The sequence below is a fragment of the Chlamydomonas reinhardtii genome, chromosome 12, assembly GCF_000002595.2.
Source record: "Chlamydomonas reinhardtii strain CC-503 cw92 mt+ chromosome 12, whole genome shotgun sequence".
NCBI lineage: Eukaryota > Viridiplantae > Chlorophyta > Chlorophyceae > Chlamydomonadales > Chlamydomonadaceae > Chlamydomonas > Chlamydomonas reinhardtii.
Window position 1 is genome coordinate 2,113,360 of NC_057015.1, and position 15,575 is coordinate 2,128,934.

General features: G+C 59.6%; 4 protein-coding genes across 4 annotated transcripts; 2 read left to right on the forward strand and 2 right to left on the reverse strand.

The window, feature by feature from the left end:
* The first annotated feature begins 86 nt into the window (after positions 1-86).
* On the forward strand, positions 87-3,118 carry CHLRE_12g509100v5 (uncharacterized protein). Its single transcript, XM_001690983.2, has 7 exons — positions 87-383; positions 570-642; positions 724-798; positions 892-933; positions 1,047-1,169; positions 1,339-1,380; positions 1,653-3,118. The coding sequence occupies exons 1-7, from the start codon at positions 316-318 to the stop codon at positions 1,707-1,709; spliced, it is 480 nt and encodes a 159-aa protein (XP_001691035.1). The 5' UTR covers positions 87-315; the 3' UTR covers positions 1,710-3,118.
* A 662-nt stretch (positions 3,119-3,780) lies between these two features.
* Positions 3,781-6,228, forward strand: CHLRE_12g509050v5 (uncharacterized protein). The gene is made up of 7 exons (XM_001690982.2): positions 3,781-3,849; positions 3,938-4,013; positions 4,092-4,172; positions 4,409-4,602; positions 4,849-4,920; positions 5,110-5,206; positions 5,502-6,228. The coding sequence occupies exons 1-7, from the start codon at positions 3,814-3,816 to the stop codon at positions 5,600-5,602; spliced, it is 657 nt and encodes a 218-aa protein (XP_001691034.1). The 5' UTR covers positions 3,781-3,813; the 3' UTR covers positions 5,603-6,228.
* A 2-nt stretch (positions 6,229-6,230) lies between these two features.
* On the reverse strand, positions 6,231-8,676 carry CHLRE_12g509000v5 (uncharacterized protein). Its single transcript, XM_043068214.1, has 9 exons — positions 8,469-8,676; positions 8,109-8,272; positions 7,803-7,871; positions 7,577-7,645; positions 7,310-7,434; positions 7,079-7,180; positions 6,659-6,836; positions 6,332-6,497; positions 6,231-6,259 (listed from the first exon to the last, which is right to left on the reverse strand). The coding sequence occupies exons 1-9, from the start codon at positions 8,644-8,646 to the stop codon at positions 6,249-6,251; spliced, it is 1,062 nt and encodes a 353-aa protein (XP_042918152.1). The 5' UTR covers positions 8,647-8,676; the 3' UTR covers positions 6,231-6,248.
* Positions 8,677-9,153: 477 nt separating this feature from the next.
* CHLRE_12g509001v5 (uncharacterized protein) lies at positions 9,154-12,096 on the reverse strand. Its single transcript, XM_043068215.1, has 5 exons — positions 11,681-12,096; positions 10,884-11,070; positions 10,531-10,704; positions 10,298-10,391; positions 9,154-10,058 (listed from the first exon to the last, which is right to left on the reverse strand). The coding sequence occupies exons 1-5, from the start codon at positions 11,884-11,886 to the stop codon at positions 9,775-9,777; spliced, it is 945 nt and encodes a 314-aa protein (XP_042918153.1). The 5' UTR covers positions 11,887-12,096; the 3' UTR covers positions 9,154-9,774.
* Positions 12,097-15,575: the final 3,479 nt, after the last annotated feature.

Consider the following 15,575-nt stretch of genomic DNA (forward strand, 5'->3'; position numbering starts at 1 on the left):
AGCCTCGGAGGAGACTGGATCCAAGAATGCCCCATCGCACCCTTGTAGTTTTTATACAACTACGACCCATCGGTTTCGTCATAAAACGTCTCATAAACGCGTAGCTTGCTCCCAGCAGCATTAAAGAGTATAAGCGCGCGCCACAGGGGACACGTTTGTTCCCCGACTTTTTCGGCTGCTGTTCAAGCCACACACTCGCTGCGCACAAATACCTGTATTAACGGCACCCAAACTACTGTCGAGGCATATTTAGTGGAGGGCAACGGAGGATTGTCGCTCGCATTGTTTGCATTTTGCTCTGACGCCGTCTTAAACATGTCAGGCGGCAATGGTGCTGACTCGATGGCGGTTGTAGACGCGGAGAACTGGCGCATACGCGTGAGGTCTGTGCGGGCCAGTGGAATGCGGGGGGGCAATACTGCGGGGAGTCAGCCGGCCAGGTTGTTAAACGTCGCAAAATATATGAAATGTTGCAGTGCATAAGCTTATGAGGATGTCGCCCTGCATGGCCTGTCAGTCGGGCCGACGGGCCCCGCCTTGAACATGTTTGCCACCTTTCTATGCCGCAGGAAGGAGCAGTCGGCCTCAAAGTCGTATCGCGACGATTGGTCATTCCTGATTCGCCCTGAAACGCCTGGTCATGTAAGCCGGGGGGCAAAACCCTGACTTCGTTGCTCTGAAAATAGGCGCCGACGTCCAACCCCGCCACTGATTCACCCGCAGCTCAAGCTTCCGCATGCTCGCGCCACTGTCAAGTACCACAGCGGTGGTGGTGGCTATACGCTGCTGCAGAAGAAGGTAAGGGTGGTCGAGCGTTTGTCTGCGCACCTCGGGCGCTGAGGTACCGTTGCCTTACATGCAACGTCACTCCTGACCCTCAATGTGCCGCAGATTCCCCTCGTGGGCAGCGACGCTGACAAGGCCCTTGAGCGGGTAAGAGGCGCCGCGTTATTGCTGTTACTTGCAGAGAAGATTTTCCCTACCAAGCTCCGGCGCCCCTCGCTCAACGCCGACGCCAAATGCCCTGCCCTCAAACTTCTGCACAGGAGCAAGAGTACCTCACCACGGCCTCGCTCACCAACAGCAGGCCCAGCACAGCGCTGCAAGCCACGCTGTACTCACACTCGCGGCGCATGGAGCACATCGCCTCCACCGACTGCGCCCTGCAGGTGGGTTGTGCGTGGTGACCGGCTACGACACGTGTACGCGTTGCGGAGAGCAGCCGTTGCCAGCAGATGTGCTCGGGCCGCGCCTGTATCGGGACACGTGCAATATCTCCATATCTCCATATCTCGTCAGTGGCATTGCTGACCAAGTCTGCGTGTGCACCTTGTGCAGCGGACAAGCCGGGTTTACGGTTCGCGGCACACGCTTGAGCAGGTGAGGCTACATTGGTGCCGCAATGTCGCGCTTTCCTGATCTTGCGTCATTGGGTCACGGCGCCTACGTAGGGGATTCACAATAGGACTGCCCCTGAGACGGCCCCTGGGTCAGCTCCGTGTGCTACTTGACGGGGGGGCCAACGCAGTCGCTTGAAGCCGGAGTTCGTCTTAGATGGCTGGTGCGGCTCGCCAAAGCCTGCCGCTTAACCCTTCTGAATCGTCTTCATGCATGCGCGTGTGTGTGCCATGCATTCCCTATGATGTGCGCAGTTTGGAGTTTCCCAGTTCGGCATCCGTGAGACCCGCTCGAAGCTGCCTCCGCACTGAGATAGTGTCGCAGGATGCTGTTGGAGCCGGGGCCAGCTCGACAACCCAGAGATAGACCACACAGTTCACAATATGATCCCAGTTAGTCCCAGTCGCATTCATCTTCAAGCACTGCTAGGAGTTACGTGCTAGAGCACGCCAGCACTTCTAAAGCCCCTGCAGCGGCGTTAATGTCCTTTCGCTGCAGGTGTCGCGTGCCAGTAATGTTGATCTCAGGCGCCCAGGAACAGGCACTCAGGCTCCCACGTGCCAAGTGACTCACCAGCATGGGACAGCTGCGTGTATGTCGCAGCGAGTGCTATTTATTAAGACGTAACGGCTCTGCACAAGAGCGCGGAGCGCGCCGCGGTGGCGGCAGGAGTGTCGTGGAGGGTGGTACTGCGCGCAGATCAGTCGAGGCCGTAAGGTGTCGTCGTTAGCAGCATACCCTAGTTAGCAGCATACGCTAGCAGTATATCTAGTTACAGGTAACCTAGCGTTTCCGCGGTTCAGTGTCATGAGGCTCCTTGTGCAGGGGAGCGGGTTTCAGAGGCAGGAGAGCAGGTTCAGGCCAGATTTAACTTTCAACGGTGTGACCGTGTGGGAGTCACGGACGGCATGGCGTGGATGCGTACGTGTAGTGTAAAAGCCTGTAGGGTGTACAACAATTGTGTGATGTGGGGTATTTGTGTTTCGCGTGGTCAGGCAGCTTCGGCGCACTGATGACACATCCAGCCAAAAAGAGGACTGGGGCAGTAGCGAGTTTACATGGTGTGGGAAACAGGTTTGCAGGCGAGCCGGGAAGCACAGTGCAGTTGTGTTAGATGTCGTCAGAAGTAAGCTTGTTGGGTTGAAGGCTCGTTTGTTTGTGTGCCGGCGCTCTGAAAAGTTTGCGCGCTCATTCACTTCGTTGTTCGCTCGTTTCTTCGCACTCATATGTACATGGTGCATGTTGATGATTAGGACGTAGGTGTGCGGGGCATGCCTGAACGCCGACTGGGCTTGCGCCACATGGGCCAGACTGGGCCAGAGATACATGGAGATACTGGCTACACAGGGCTACGGTATCGCACCGCGCCAGCTGCAAGACATCTAAGTGCGCACGCCGCCGGGACTACATGCAGTGGTGGGACAGGCTACGGTATACAACACGGTTGTGCACGGCCGAAGCAAAGCAAATATCACACGGAAGTGTGGCAGGGCTTGCATCTTCCAGGGTTAGGCCGCCGCCGCTGGCAAGAAGGGCCCTAGCCACGTTCTTGTCCACGGCATCCAGGGGCCCCAAAACGCCCAGTTTTTGGCGTTTGTAGGGGCTACATTCCCCCAACCCTCCCCGAGGAAGGGGTAGTAACGGTAGTTGGCGAGATTCGGGGACCGTATGCAGTCCCACGCGGCGAGAACGCACCCCCGGAAATGCCCAATCTTTATCGCCGAGGGCTTGCATTGGGGCCGGGTTCTTGCCGCTCCCCGAAGATGCAAGCCCTAAAGTGTGGTCCAGCATGGGCTGCTGTAGGCAGGGTTGCCCCCACTGGCTGGGTTGGGTCACCACTGCCTGTAGGCCCAGGGGCGTGAGCACTTGCATGTCTTCCAGCCGCTTTCCAGCTAGCGCTGCGCAATACCGTAGCCTGCCGTAGCCGCCATGGCTGGCCCATGTGGCGCTAGCCCAATCGGCCTCCAGGGCATGCCCCGCATATACCGCACTTTACCACACGCCCACCCGGTCCCACCGTGCGGTCCCACCGCCTCCCCACACTGGCCTGCCGACCAGGCTAAGGGTCCAACGGCCCCCTTAAAACTCGTGTCTGCACCTAAGCTGACCGCACGCAAAGCGCCGACGAATGTTGACACTACTTCGAAGGTCGATTGCCGATTCCGCGTATTGATGCTGCGATTCTGTGTGTTTGCGCTTGGCCAGTTTCAACCCATGACGTGTATTGCCCCTTGCTGAAATTGTTTCCACACATGTATAGTGGGAACACGGCGCCTTGTTGGTACCGCTAGTGGGACCAAATTTGGGACCACTCATCCCGAGGTGCATTGTTCCTCTGGCTGAATCGACTAGCCAATACAGTATTGTGCGCCCGTGTATTCAGAAGTAGTTATCGCTTATCACACGTCCGCAGAAATGGCTCTGAAGGCTTCTATCTCCTCCACTCGCCAGGTGCCCGCTTGCAGAACCTTGGCACAGCTTGCACGCGAGCTCTTCAGGCCCTAACCACTCATCTCATGTGTTATTGATCTATCCATAGGTGTCGTCGCGCGCCTTCGCTGGCGTCGCGCCTCGCCCTGTGTCCAGGCGCGTGGTGCAGTGCCGCGCTGCTGCGGGTAAGCTTGGACGTGCACCGGCTACTATCCAACAAGTTGCATCTACTTATGGATTTACATTTAATAACTGCAACACAGGTGCCATCGGACGCCGCGAGCTGCTGCAGGCCGCTTCCGCTGCTGCCCTGCTTACTGCCTCCCCTGCGCTCGCTGCCAAGGGTAAGCCAACTCAGCAACACCCCCTGTTACGCGCGGCTGCTCGCGCCAACGCTGCGTCATTTTGTCGCAGCAAACCCGTGAACAATCCATTCTGTAGCTGCTGCACGCCTGTTTCGGTCCCAGCTCTGTCCCCCAGTCCCAAGCTGGCTCGTGTCGCACATTCACCGTGGCTTCATTCTTGGCTGGCACTGCATCCCCTTGCCGCTGGCCTCCCCGTCTCTTCTTTACCCCCGCAGGCCCCAAAGGCTTCAACCCCGTGGAGGACGCTCAGGACAACTACCGCTTCGTGTACCCCTTCGGCTGGCAGGAGGTGGCGGTGAAGGGCGCAGATGTTGTGTTCAAGGATGTGGTGGAGCCGCTGGAGAGCGTGAGCGTCACGCTCACCGCCACCGACAAGAAGGACATCACCGAGTTCGGTGACCTCGCGACGGTAAGACTGAATACGTCCGAAGAACCAGTGTGGTGAGGCTAGACTGGTGAAGCAGAGGGTCTCTCAGGAGGCTGTTGACTTGGAGGGAGGAGCTGCGCAGTGGGCTGGGCGGCGTAGCGCAGTCGCCGGCATGTGCTGACCACGGCAACGGGCATGCGGCAGCAGATAGAACTCTCCACAGGCACTTGGGATGCGGCGCAGCCCTATGCAAACGCACGCCATGGCTGACTGGGTGTGGCCGTGCAGGTGGCCGAGACCCTGGCGAAGGACGTGCTGACCGCCCCCGGCACTGAGGTGAAGATCATTGCCACGGAGCAGGTGAGGTGCCACGGAGTGGGGAGGTAGGGTCAAGTGACAGCGAGGGGGTGTCCAGCTCGCGCATCAAGGCCGGGGCAGCAGGGTTGATGTAAGCGGAGGCCGGCAGCCGCTGTAGTGGATACGGACCACGCACTCGATTCCACTGCATCAGGCGCGTAACAAGCTCCGCAACGCAACTTGTCCATGCAGCGCGAGGCCAAGGGCCACAACTACTACCAGATTGAGTTCACTGCCTCCAACTCGCGCTACACCCGGCACCAGCTGGCCGTCGTGGCCGCCAACAACGGTGGGTGCGGCACAGGGTGGGCGGCACTGGGCATTGCCGGCTGTGGGTGGTCTGGGGGCAGGTCGCACGGGGTACACGCGCGGTGAGAGCAGGTTCAGTTCTTTGACAGCACTGCTCGACACCGCAAGCGGCGTTGCCAGTCAGCTCCATAATCCGGCGCCTAATTACAATGTATATATGAGCAGACCGGCACGACACCATACTTCATCGCAGTACCGCCCTCGCCACATTGCTACATGCCCTCCTGCCCTGCTTACAATCAGCACACCTGCCTGCATGCTATGGCCACCTACAGGCACCTTCTACACTCTGACCACCGGCTCAAACGAGCGCCGCTGGGGCAAGATGAAGGAGAAGCTGGAGACGACCGTCAAGTCGTTCTCCCTTATCAACTGAGCACCTTCGCCTACGTTGGATCACAGCTAACCGCCGGACGGTGCTACCACCACTGCATGACTGGACTGCGGGCACAAATGGACGGGGCTGAAACACACTGCCCGTCCCCCCGCTGTATAGATTCGGGTCGTCGTAATAGTTAGTGTGCCTCTCTGTGATAGAGGGCCCGCCACCACATGTACAACCATACATGAGGACTACTAGTGAGGAATTAGGTCACGAATGCCGTGTCAGTTTGTGATGAGAGAACCAGTCGCCTTAAAACCAAGAGAGGCGGTATTTTTGCAAGCGTGTGCGCCACCTGGCTGGTGGCGACTTCAAGAGCGGGTGTTAACTGCGTGAGCCCTTGCCAAGCCTCGTCGACTCCTAAGCCACAGGCTCCCTCGAGCTATGCGTCTTGCCAGTAGGGCTCGTCAGGTTGTCACTTGGTACCCTTTGTCGCGCGCTCAGTCGTTGGGGTGATAGTGATTCACGAGCTCCTCGTAGATCAGGTCGCGCACGTTCTGCTCCGTGAGGGTGGACTCCTCGAAGTCGAGCACGAACTCGCCTGTGCCGAGTGCGGGGGCGCAGCAGGCATACATTCAGGAGGAGGTCGAGGCCGAGTCTGCAGGCTAACAGGCGTGTGCAGCAAGGGAGCCCTGTAATATCACGAAATGTCTCCAGGCAAACGCCGTTTCCTATTTTTCACTTCCCATAGAGAGTGTTGCAGTGGCAAGGCAGATGGCTTACCTGGCGCTGCAGGCTCCGCCGCCTCATCGTGCAGCTGCGCCAGCCACGGGTGCTTCAGAGCGCCGTGCACGTCAATGCGCTTGCGGGGGTCGAACTGCAGCATCTTCTCCATTAGGTCGATGGCCAGCGGGTCCGCCTCCGGGAACTTCTTCCGGAAGTTGACTTTCTGTGGGGGCATCGGCCACGAACGCGTGATGACCATGCATGAGGGGCAGCATGCATACCCAGGCGCACGTGCCACGGGCCGATGGCAGTTCCCAGGACGCATAGCATCACACCACCAGGGCGCCGGACTGACTCAGCTATCACGGCGTTCTTGTTGCGTACCTCAGCTGGTGGCAGCGCGCGGATGTAGGCGCGTGCCTTCTGGCTGTTGATGAATGTGAGGTCGTCTTCCGACGGCGGCCCCAGCGACTTGATGATGAGCTTTAGCTGGTCCACGTAATCCTTACCCGGCAGCAGCGGCTTGCGGCCCAGCAGCTCAGCCATGATGCAGCCCACGGACCTGCAGAGTTGCGGTACAAATGGCAAGTACGGTTTTAGATGGGGCCGTGCATGTTTTCAGGTTCGGGTCGTGCCCCGCCCAGTCACCCTTGAGGCCACGCTCTAGCAGCCAGCCCAAGCCCGGCACTCCTCGGGCCGCACACCGCCTCGGGCCTTACTCTCCGACTCAGCGTGAGGCCTGACCCAGGTCAGCACCCCACTGCGCCATGCGTCCCGGGCGGCTCCTGCAGCCCCTGCACCCACCACATGTCGATGGCGGACGTGTAGTGCTCGCAGGACAGCAGCAGCTCCGGCGCGCGGTACCAGCGCGTCACCACGTACTCAGTCATGAAGTTGCGCTCCGACCTGCCCGTGCGGCCAACAAGCACATAACCAAAGCACGCGTCATTTTAGGGGTTTGCACAACAGAAATGAGCGAGAGCCGTGCGCCTGATTGACGAAACCGAGCATTTACGGCATGGGGCCCGTACCCACCCTGTCCGCGCCAGGCCGAAGTCGCATATCTTCAGGTCACACGACGCGTTCAGCAGCAGGTTGCTGGGTTTGAGGTCGCGGTGCAGCACGTTGGCCGTGTGCACGTACTTGAGCCCGCGGAGCACCTGCGCATGGACGCCGGATGCGGCGCTTCCGTAAGAGTAGAGCGGCGATGCAGCTACATGACCTCAAACCCAGCGCAGTGGCCAAGCAGCATGTACGCCCTTTGCGGTGCCCTAATAAACGTCCATCCCAAAGCCCCGGCACCTGGTAGACGAAGTACTGAAAGTGTTCGTTTGTGAGTGGCTGCGAGGAGCGGATGATCTGGTGCAGGTCCTGCACACGTTTACGGGCATCGGGCACGTAAGTGTACTATTGTGTGTGGCATCAACACGAGCAACACCCACGGACACGGTCCCACCCGGCCTCCGTAAAATCAGTAACTTCAGATGCCCCGAACTCAATCCAGCCCCCCCATACACGTTCCACTCACCGTGTCCATCAGCTCGTACACCAGGTACACGTCATTGAACTTGTCCTTGGCCGGCGGCTTGAGGATGTCCTGAGAACATCAGAAGACATTTAGGTGCAGCATCCGGGTCTCAACTTGCTGAATGGCCCCATTCACCAAGCAAGAGTTCCACGCTTTGGGTTGGCTGGATATTGAAGCGTATGGATGCCCTGGCGACACTGTGCGGCAACGACCAGTGCAGCCGCCGTGGCGTGTGCCTTGGCAGGCAGCGCAATACCCCAGGCTTGCAGCAGCGCCTCAGAGAACCCCCTCCGCACCCCTTCCCACCTTCACGGCGATGATGTTGTCGTGTTTCAAGTGCCGGAGGAGCTTGATCTCACGCAAAGTCCGCCGAGCATCGGTCAGGTTCTCGAATGCATTCCCAATCTTTTTGATAGCCACCTTTTCCCCGGTTACACTGTCTTTTGCGGACGCCACGACACCGTAAGCTCCTGCAGCAGCAGATAGGCAGGGTGAGATGCATAAAGCCGAATGCTAGCAGCATGTCGACCCCCTCCTCTCTTCTCATGTTAAAAATTTGATATACCCTGAACCAACAACCTAGAAAATTATGCAACTTGAGCTACAGCAGAGGGCCAGCGGCTTATACTCGGCGCTGACGATTTCACGCGCGATGCCGCGGCTTACCCTTTCCGATCGCCTTAATTGGCACATATCTAGTGTCTATCTCAAACGTAGTTCTCCAGAGGCTAAAGCGCGCTTTGCCCGGGATATCGCATTCTTGCGGCACCGGGATATTGCTTGAAGAGCTGCCTTGCGACCCTGCTTGAGAACCTGTCGGTGGCTTGTCACCCGTTTGAGACATATTGATTTGTGTGCGGCAAAATGTGGCAAGTGTTTGAGTGTGGGGTCCAAACAGACGGGAGGTGCCCATGCCGGGTTTGTGCCGGCGCACGCGATGGACGCACCGCACTACCAAACACCGATCACCCCCGCCTTTGCAACTCCGATGCCTCTTGCACCAAGGAGCACATGATCGTTGCCAATTTCTGGTCCCTACCTACACGCAGCAGCCAGCCCGTACAAAGTCAGGGCATGCGCGACAGGGGGGGGTACGAACTACCAGTAAACCTCCAGGCCCCATGTCCCAACACCTCCCGACCCCCCCTCCGGACCGACGACCGACGCCCCCCACTGTGTACCCCCTAAAGCTGCCCTCAAAACCCCTTAGATTATCGCTAGGTCGGTGTCAATCGACTGCTCTAGGCGAGCTCTACAATTGTATACCTCCGCACAACTTGAATGGCAGCCATGCCACACTTGTCCATGTGTCTATGGCCGACCACCGACCCTTCTGTCAGGCTACCGGAGCGTGTGCTTAAGCTTACAATTGCGCTCGTCCATATGACATTCGGAGTTGTGTGCCGGAAGACATTGGTCGAGTTTCGCCCGGGATCATGTGAACCATCCCGGGATCCCGGGTGACGCTGTCGGCGGCGGTTGCCAGCCTTGTCGCTATGACCCATTAGCCGTTACAAACTAGCATCAGTTCGCATATTTTCCATGACATCAATGAGAGGCGCTCGAGTGGAGCTCTACGCTACTACGATGCCGATGTGGACGGACATGCGGCCAAGAGGCCAAACGTTCTGCTAATGCTTTAGTTGGGGACCCCTGACCTTGACGACCTACCCTGAACTTTGAGCGCCCATAACATTGCAATTACTTATCCGATTGAAACTCTGAAAATGGATTTGGAATCCTCTCGTCAAGCTCTTCCGTTCTAGGTTTGGGGCCTTTCCCAGTCGAAACTACCCACACCCCTGTGCACGCCCCTGCTTTACAGCCCTCACAACTGCCTAAAACGCCGCGTCTCACACTCTCAGGAAAGTATGCGGCTGCAGGCCATGGCCTCATCAAACAGCCGCCGCCGCAGCTCCCGCGTAGACCATGTCTCCCAGTCCACTTCGAACACCACAGCCTCTGTAAGACGTTAAATATGCAGGACAAAAAGGCTTTCAGCACGCGGCACCACCTGGATGACCTGGATGACCGGATGACCGTTCTCCAGGATCAGCTGCGCGCGCTCCTCTGACACGCCCAGCACCTTGGTGTCCTCGACGCCGAAGTCGAAGATCAGCTGCACCGCGGTGTCGTACCGCAGGCCCCGCGTCTGCGCCTTGATCCACAGCGACATGGCAGCCGCGTGCGTGCAGGAGTCCTTGTCCGGCCAGTCCTCCTCGGGGGTGACCTTGGTGATGAGGCGCCACATGTACACTGGGTGGGAAGGGGGGTTCGGCCGGGGGGGATTGGGGGAAAGGGGGTCAGGGCGCGGGAGGTTGCTGGGCATAGAGATGGGTGGGGAAGGCACCAGCGACGGGGGGCAACCGGCCGGCGTGCGTTGACACGGCGCGCAGTCAGGAGGGTCGGTGCGGAGCTGTGAGGTCCCGGCGCCCGGCGCTGCGCAGCCTGGCGTGGCCTCTGTGCCCGCCGGTGCCCCCAATCGGCAAGCCCACCCTCCATCTCGCGCACCACGAGCAGGCCCCCCGCACCGCCTCCCTCACCGCTGCACGGCTTGCTCCCGTAGCGGTTGATGAAGGCGGAGTTCAGCTTCCCGTACGTGACGAGGTCCACGAGGCACCACCTGGATGACTCGTACATGTCTGATAGCTGGGGCCCTGCCGTGCTGCTAAGCGTGCTGCGCGAATGTACGGTATGCAGGTCCCCAAGCCTGCGCTACACTGCTTACCAGGCGCAGCCGGCTCAAATCATCAAATGCCTCGTCATGCAACTCTTCCAACCAGGGGTGCTTCAGGGCGCCGTGAACATCAATGCGCTTGCGGGGGTCGAACTGCAGCAGTCGATCTAGCAGGGCCACGGACAGAAGTGTGGCGGCGGGGAAGCACTCGCGCCAGTCCACACGCTGCGGGCCGCGTAGGGTGGCGCAAGGCGGGGAACATGCAAAACACTCAGCGAGGCGAGCTCATACAAGGACCACACCTGGTCGTACAGCTGCTCTGGCATCTTCCGAGCCGAAGACTGTCTGCCCGCCCAGGGGCGCCCTCCCCTGTACCCGCCCGTGCTGCCCATGCTGCAACTCACGGCTGCGGGCGGGAGGCTCAGCACGTACTGTCGTGCCTGCTCGCGTGTAGGTCCCGTCATAGATTCCAGCTCCGCCAGCGTGGGCGAGCCCAGCGTGCGCACCACGTGCCTCAGCTGGTCGTGTACGGAACTGTGGGGGAACAACGGCTTGCGGCCCAGGAGCTCGGCCAGAACGCAGCCAACCGACCTGCGGTAGGGCAGCGGTGTGCGCGTGCGCACGCGTGGGCGTGGTGTGGTGCAGCGCGACATCCCCAAAAGGAATGAAGGAGATGTGTGCTCTTGCCCAAAGTTTCACGCTAAAAGCGAGAGATAATCGAGGACGGAGGTACAGACATGGGTACCAGGGGGAATCTGCCTGGTCTTGTCGCGTCACAGCACGTGATGCTGTGGGGCGCGATGCACGTGCGTGCGACAAGGGCGTGGGCGGAAGCTGCGTGTCTCACCACATGTCGGCGGATGCATCGTAGGCACTGCATCGCAGGTCCGCTCAGGGGCTCGATACCAGCGCGCCACGGGTTGCTCGTCAGTGGGATCGGGCAGACACTCCCTGCAAAGCAGGCGGCAACGGCAGGCCTGCCCGTGAGGGGCCCGGGTAGCAGGCAGTGTGAACAGACACCCAACACATGGCGCCGCTGCAGAGCCGGCGGCTCATCGAGCCACAAGCACGCATGCGCGTTGGCATGCACCTGAGAGCGCGCGCCTGTGCCAGGCCCGAGATGACGAGTGAGCAGTCTGCGTTGATTAGCAGGCTGTGGGGTTTAAGGTCCGTGTGCACCAGGCCGGCGGTGTGCAGTTACTTCAGGCCCCGCAGCAGCTGGTACGTGAAGTATTGGCAGTGCTCTTCGGTGAGGGGCTGCTTGCTGTAGACGACCGAGCGCAGGTCCGTGTCCATGAGTTCTGTGACCACATACAGGTCATCGTAAGCGTCCGGCGAGAATCGGTGGGGCCGCAGCACTTGCTGCACGGGGTGGTGGGTGCAGATGGGCATAGCACTTGTTGGCATTGGCACACAGACGCCCCCATTCCTGCATCCCTGAACTGTGAGATCACCCTGTGTTGCACATATATGCCCTTCGACAGGAGCACATCTTCACGCGTATGGGCAGGACCTCAGTGGCCAACTCACGAATACTGTCACAGCCTCGTCTCTCTTGCAGAGGAGAGAGGCACCGCAAGGTCCGAAGCTCACGCCATAGGGCCCTTGCGCTTTCTATATCCGAGAATATTTTGCTGTACTTGCTTATGCAGACCTGCTTGTTGTCTGGGGAGGTTTGCATTTTTCCTGCGAGCCCCCCCAGCGCAGCGTTCCAGGGTGGGGTGGGGTTCGCGGGCCTTCCAGGGAGGGAAGGGCGGCTCCCCCATCTCCGTCAGGGGCGGGCGCGCGCCGACGGGGCGGCTCATCAAGCTGCTTCGTGAGCGCTACGCCAAGCATGTGTTCATCATCGATGAATACAAGACCTCCAAGGTGGGTGGGTTGAGTGGGATTGCAATTGCTGGTTTGTGGGTGGGCCGCTGGGTTTATGCCTGGCTTTAGCGGAAGCCCTTGTGTGGCCCCCCTCCCTCCCACCCTCCCGACCATGCAGACCTGCTACAACTGCGGGTGTCAGGAGATGGCCATCAAGCGGCTTGGGGGGCTGAAGGAGGGGCAGCGGCCCTGGTCGGTCAAAGTCTGCAACGACTGCTTGACGACCTGGGTGAGGACCGTGCATGTGCGGGGACGGCTGGGCACTGGGGACGGATTGATTGACAGGTTGACGGTTGGGACAGCTCATGTGCGCTCTCTTCTTCCTCCCCGTTCCCCATCCCCAGAACCGCGACGTCTCGCCGCCAACGTGATCCGTGTGCTCCTCCTGCTGAAGCTGATGGGCTTCGAGCGGCCGACCAAGCTGCAGCGGCCGCCATGGCCGCCGGCGGCGGCGGGGCCGGGCTGAGAGCCTGAACGGCGCTAGCAGGGCGTGGGGCTGATGGTGCACGTGTCGATTGGCGGCGAGTGACGTGACTAGTTTGTTAGCTGCGGGTTAGCACGGACTGTGCACCCCACCCAACCGGCCACGTCCGGATTTGCGGGGATGCCAAAGGCCCCCAACATAGAGGCGTATGCTTAGTAGGCGCCCGCGTCAAGGTGGCTGGGTTGATAACGACCCGGGAGGGGAGGGCTCAGCCCTTTTCCTGCCTCCCTAAGGCAGCCACCTCCTTGTTCCTGCGACAGCGACGCTCCTGGCGCCTCTCCCGAGCAGTCTGACTGGCTCATATGGTTCTAGTTCATCTAATTCAAAGCCAGCGAGCCAGCAGGATCTTCCGGGAGTCTGGCATGCCGCTCGTGCAACGGACATGTCGGTAAGACTGGTAAGACAGGAGGAAACTCAAACTTGTTTGCCTATCACGTGAGCTTTAGAGCAGATACGATGCTGAGTGTGGCGGGCCCTCGTCTGGGATGCGGTGCTCGCTGGCCCAATGAGCCCAGGCCCAGTTCTGCGCATCTGCCGTAAAGCGACAGTAACGCGACAGTGCCAGGCACCCCTGGCCCATCCGGCTGGGCCGTCCGCTCATCCACGCTGGCCAGGCGACCCCTGCCGCTGAGTGCACCGAGCCCTCTTTATGTGCATGTTCTCGCCCCATGCAGCTTAAGTTAGGCATATGTGCGCGCTTGCGAGGGGACGTACGGAGGAGGCAGGCACGGAGGACGCAGGCACGGTCGCCATTGGTTCATACTCCAAACCTGTTTGGATATCGTTTGCTACTGAAACATACGCTGCCTGCATGTATATCTGGTAGCACAGAGCCTTCTATTCTTGCCATCATGCCAGCGATAAAACTACTACATTGTTTAGGGCCCGCTGTACCAAATCCTTGACGCGTCCAGGTGTGACGGGTCCGTGTGAGATTTTGTCGGCTTTTCATGGCGGCGACTGTTAGTATCGGACCCGGTGGAGCACGGTTGGACCGCTGAAGTCAGCCTCCGCGGCGTATTGTCCCGATCTCTATTGTAATGCATACCCTCAGACACTATCTAGCCAAGACAACAATACTGTGCCGCGCTATTCTGCAGGTTTATCGAAGAGGAACCAATCGTCCACGATATGGCGCGACAGCAACTAACGGGCGGGCCTTAAGATTGTGTGGTTGACTCTACACTGTAACGATCAGTACTGATAGCAGCAACACGATGGCTGATGGGCGGTAATGCTGTCTGGTGCGCATGCCAGTACCCCAGGCCCGTCGTCCTCACGACTCCATCCTCGTGGCGAGCGCGAGGCAAGGGGGACTGCCAGATGATTCCACTTTTTCGCTCAACCGGGTGAATTGTAGAAAAATAGGCGGCAGGTAAAACTCGGCCGGAGCGTGAAGCGACCTCGCGCATTTCGCCGTGAAGGCTATGCGTGCATCTCCAGCAATGCGGACCCGCATTGCAACGCAAATTAGGATTGGCATCTCGTCCTTACCAGTTTGTCTGGTTGATCTCGTGCCGGAGTGGTCTAACGGGTGGGTCTCAAGGAATCGAGTTTTCCCATGTTGCAAAACGCGTGGGTTCGAACCCCACCGAGGTCAAATATCTTTTGCGTCATGCAAACCGGATCGCCCTGTAACCTATTATTGCTTTGTTTAACGCTTCGACCTGACCACCGCCGTGTGGGCGGTCAGGGGGGGGGGGGCGGTCGAACAATGGGGCGGGCAGCCGGGCAGGTTGTGGGGGCGGGCAGGCGGCAGTCAAGAATGCGGATGTTACAGAGGGGACAGTCCCAGCACCCGAAGACGCCGAGCCATCACATGCTATCAGGGCCCAACTTGACTCCACCAACCCCGACTTTGCTGCAAACCCTCCCGCGGACAAAGTCCGTGTGACTCCGCGCACAGTGAGTCCTAGCCAAGCCTCAACCCGCCAGAGCCCCACCGCTGTGCCTCAACGCCACAAGCCTAGGCACAGAAGTGCCGGGAAACGTCTAGGCCGCAGGACACACGCACAGCGCACGCACTAACCAGGGCGCAAGCGTCCAGGTACTAGAACGGTCGCCCACACGTGCATCCTGCCCACACACAAAGCCACCAACCACGCACAACCTCTCACGGCGAGGGAGGCGGGGAATCAGCGTCATGCGGCAAGCTCAAAACCATGCCGTCACCAACAGCCCGAGAGATGAAAGGATGCACAGACGGCACAGTGTCCCAACCCTTTGGCCTGATACCCAAAGTCACAAACGTCTGGAGACGACCCCAGAAGTCAGCTACGACGGCAAGTCCAATGCTCAGCACCCGGGCCGACGGCAGCTTCGCTCGCCCCACCAGCCCGGCCATAACCATACGCTGCCGACCAAAGTCCAGGGCAGACATAGCAGCGAGACACACCACATCCCACACAGGTGGCGCAAGCCCCGCAGGCGGGCGCACTAACCACAACTCCTCACGAGAGAAGGCACTTAGAGCATCCTCTGGCATAAAACCCATAGCCATTCCCATGTTTTCCCGCAGGGACAGCGCCACAGTGCAGTCCCAAAACCAGTGACGCCGGTCCCCATCCTGCATGTCAACCCCACACGCCCAACACGGGTCAACAGCAAGGGGTTGTCTGGTGAGGAAGTTCTGGGCCGCCAAAGTTGGGGGGTCAGTCCTCGTCCCTGGGGATCCGTCGGGTTTTGGGAGCCCATCCTGGCGGATTTCGGGAAGCGCCCCACAATCAGAACTAGGGGCCAAAGC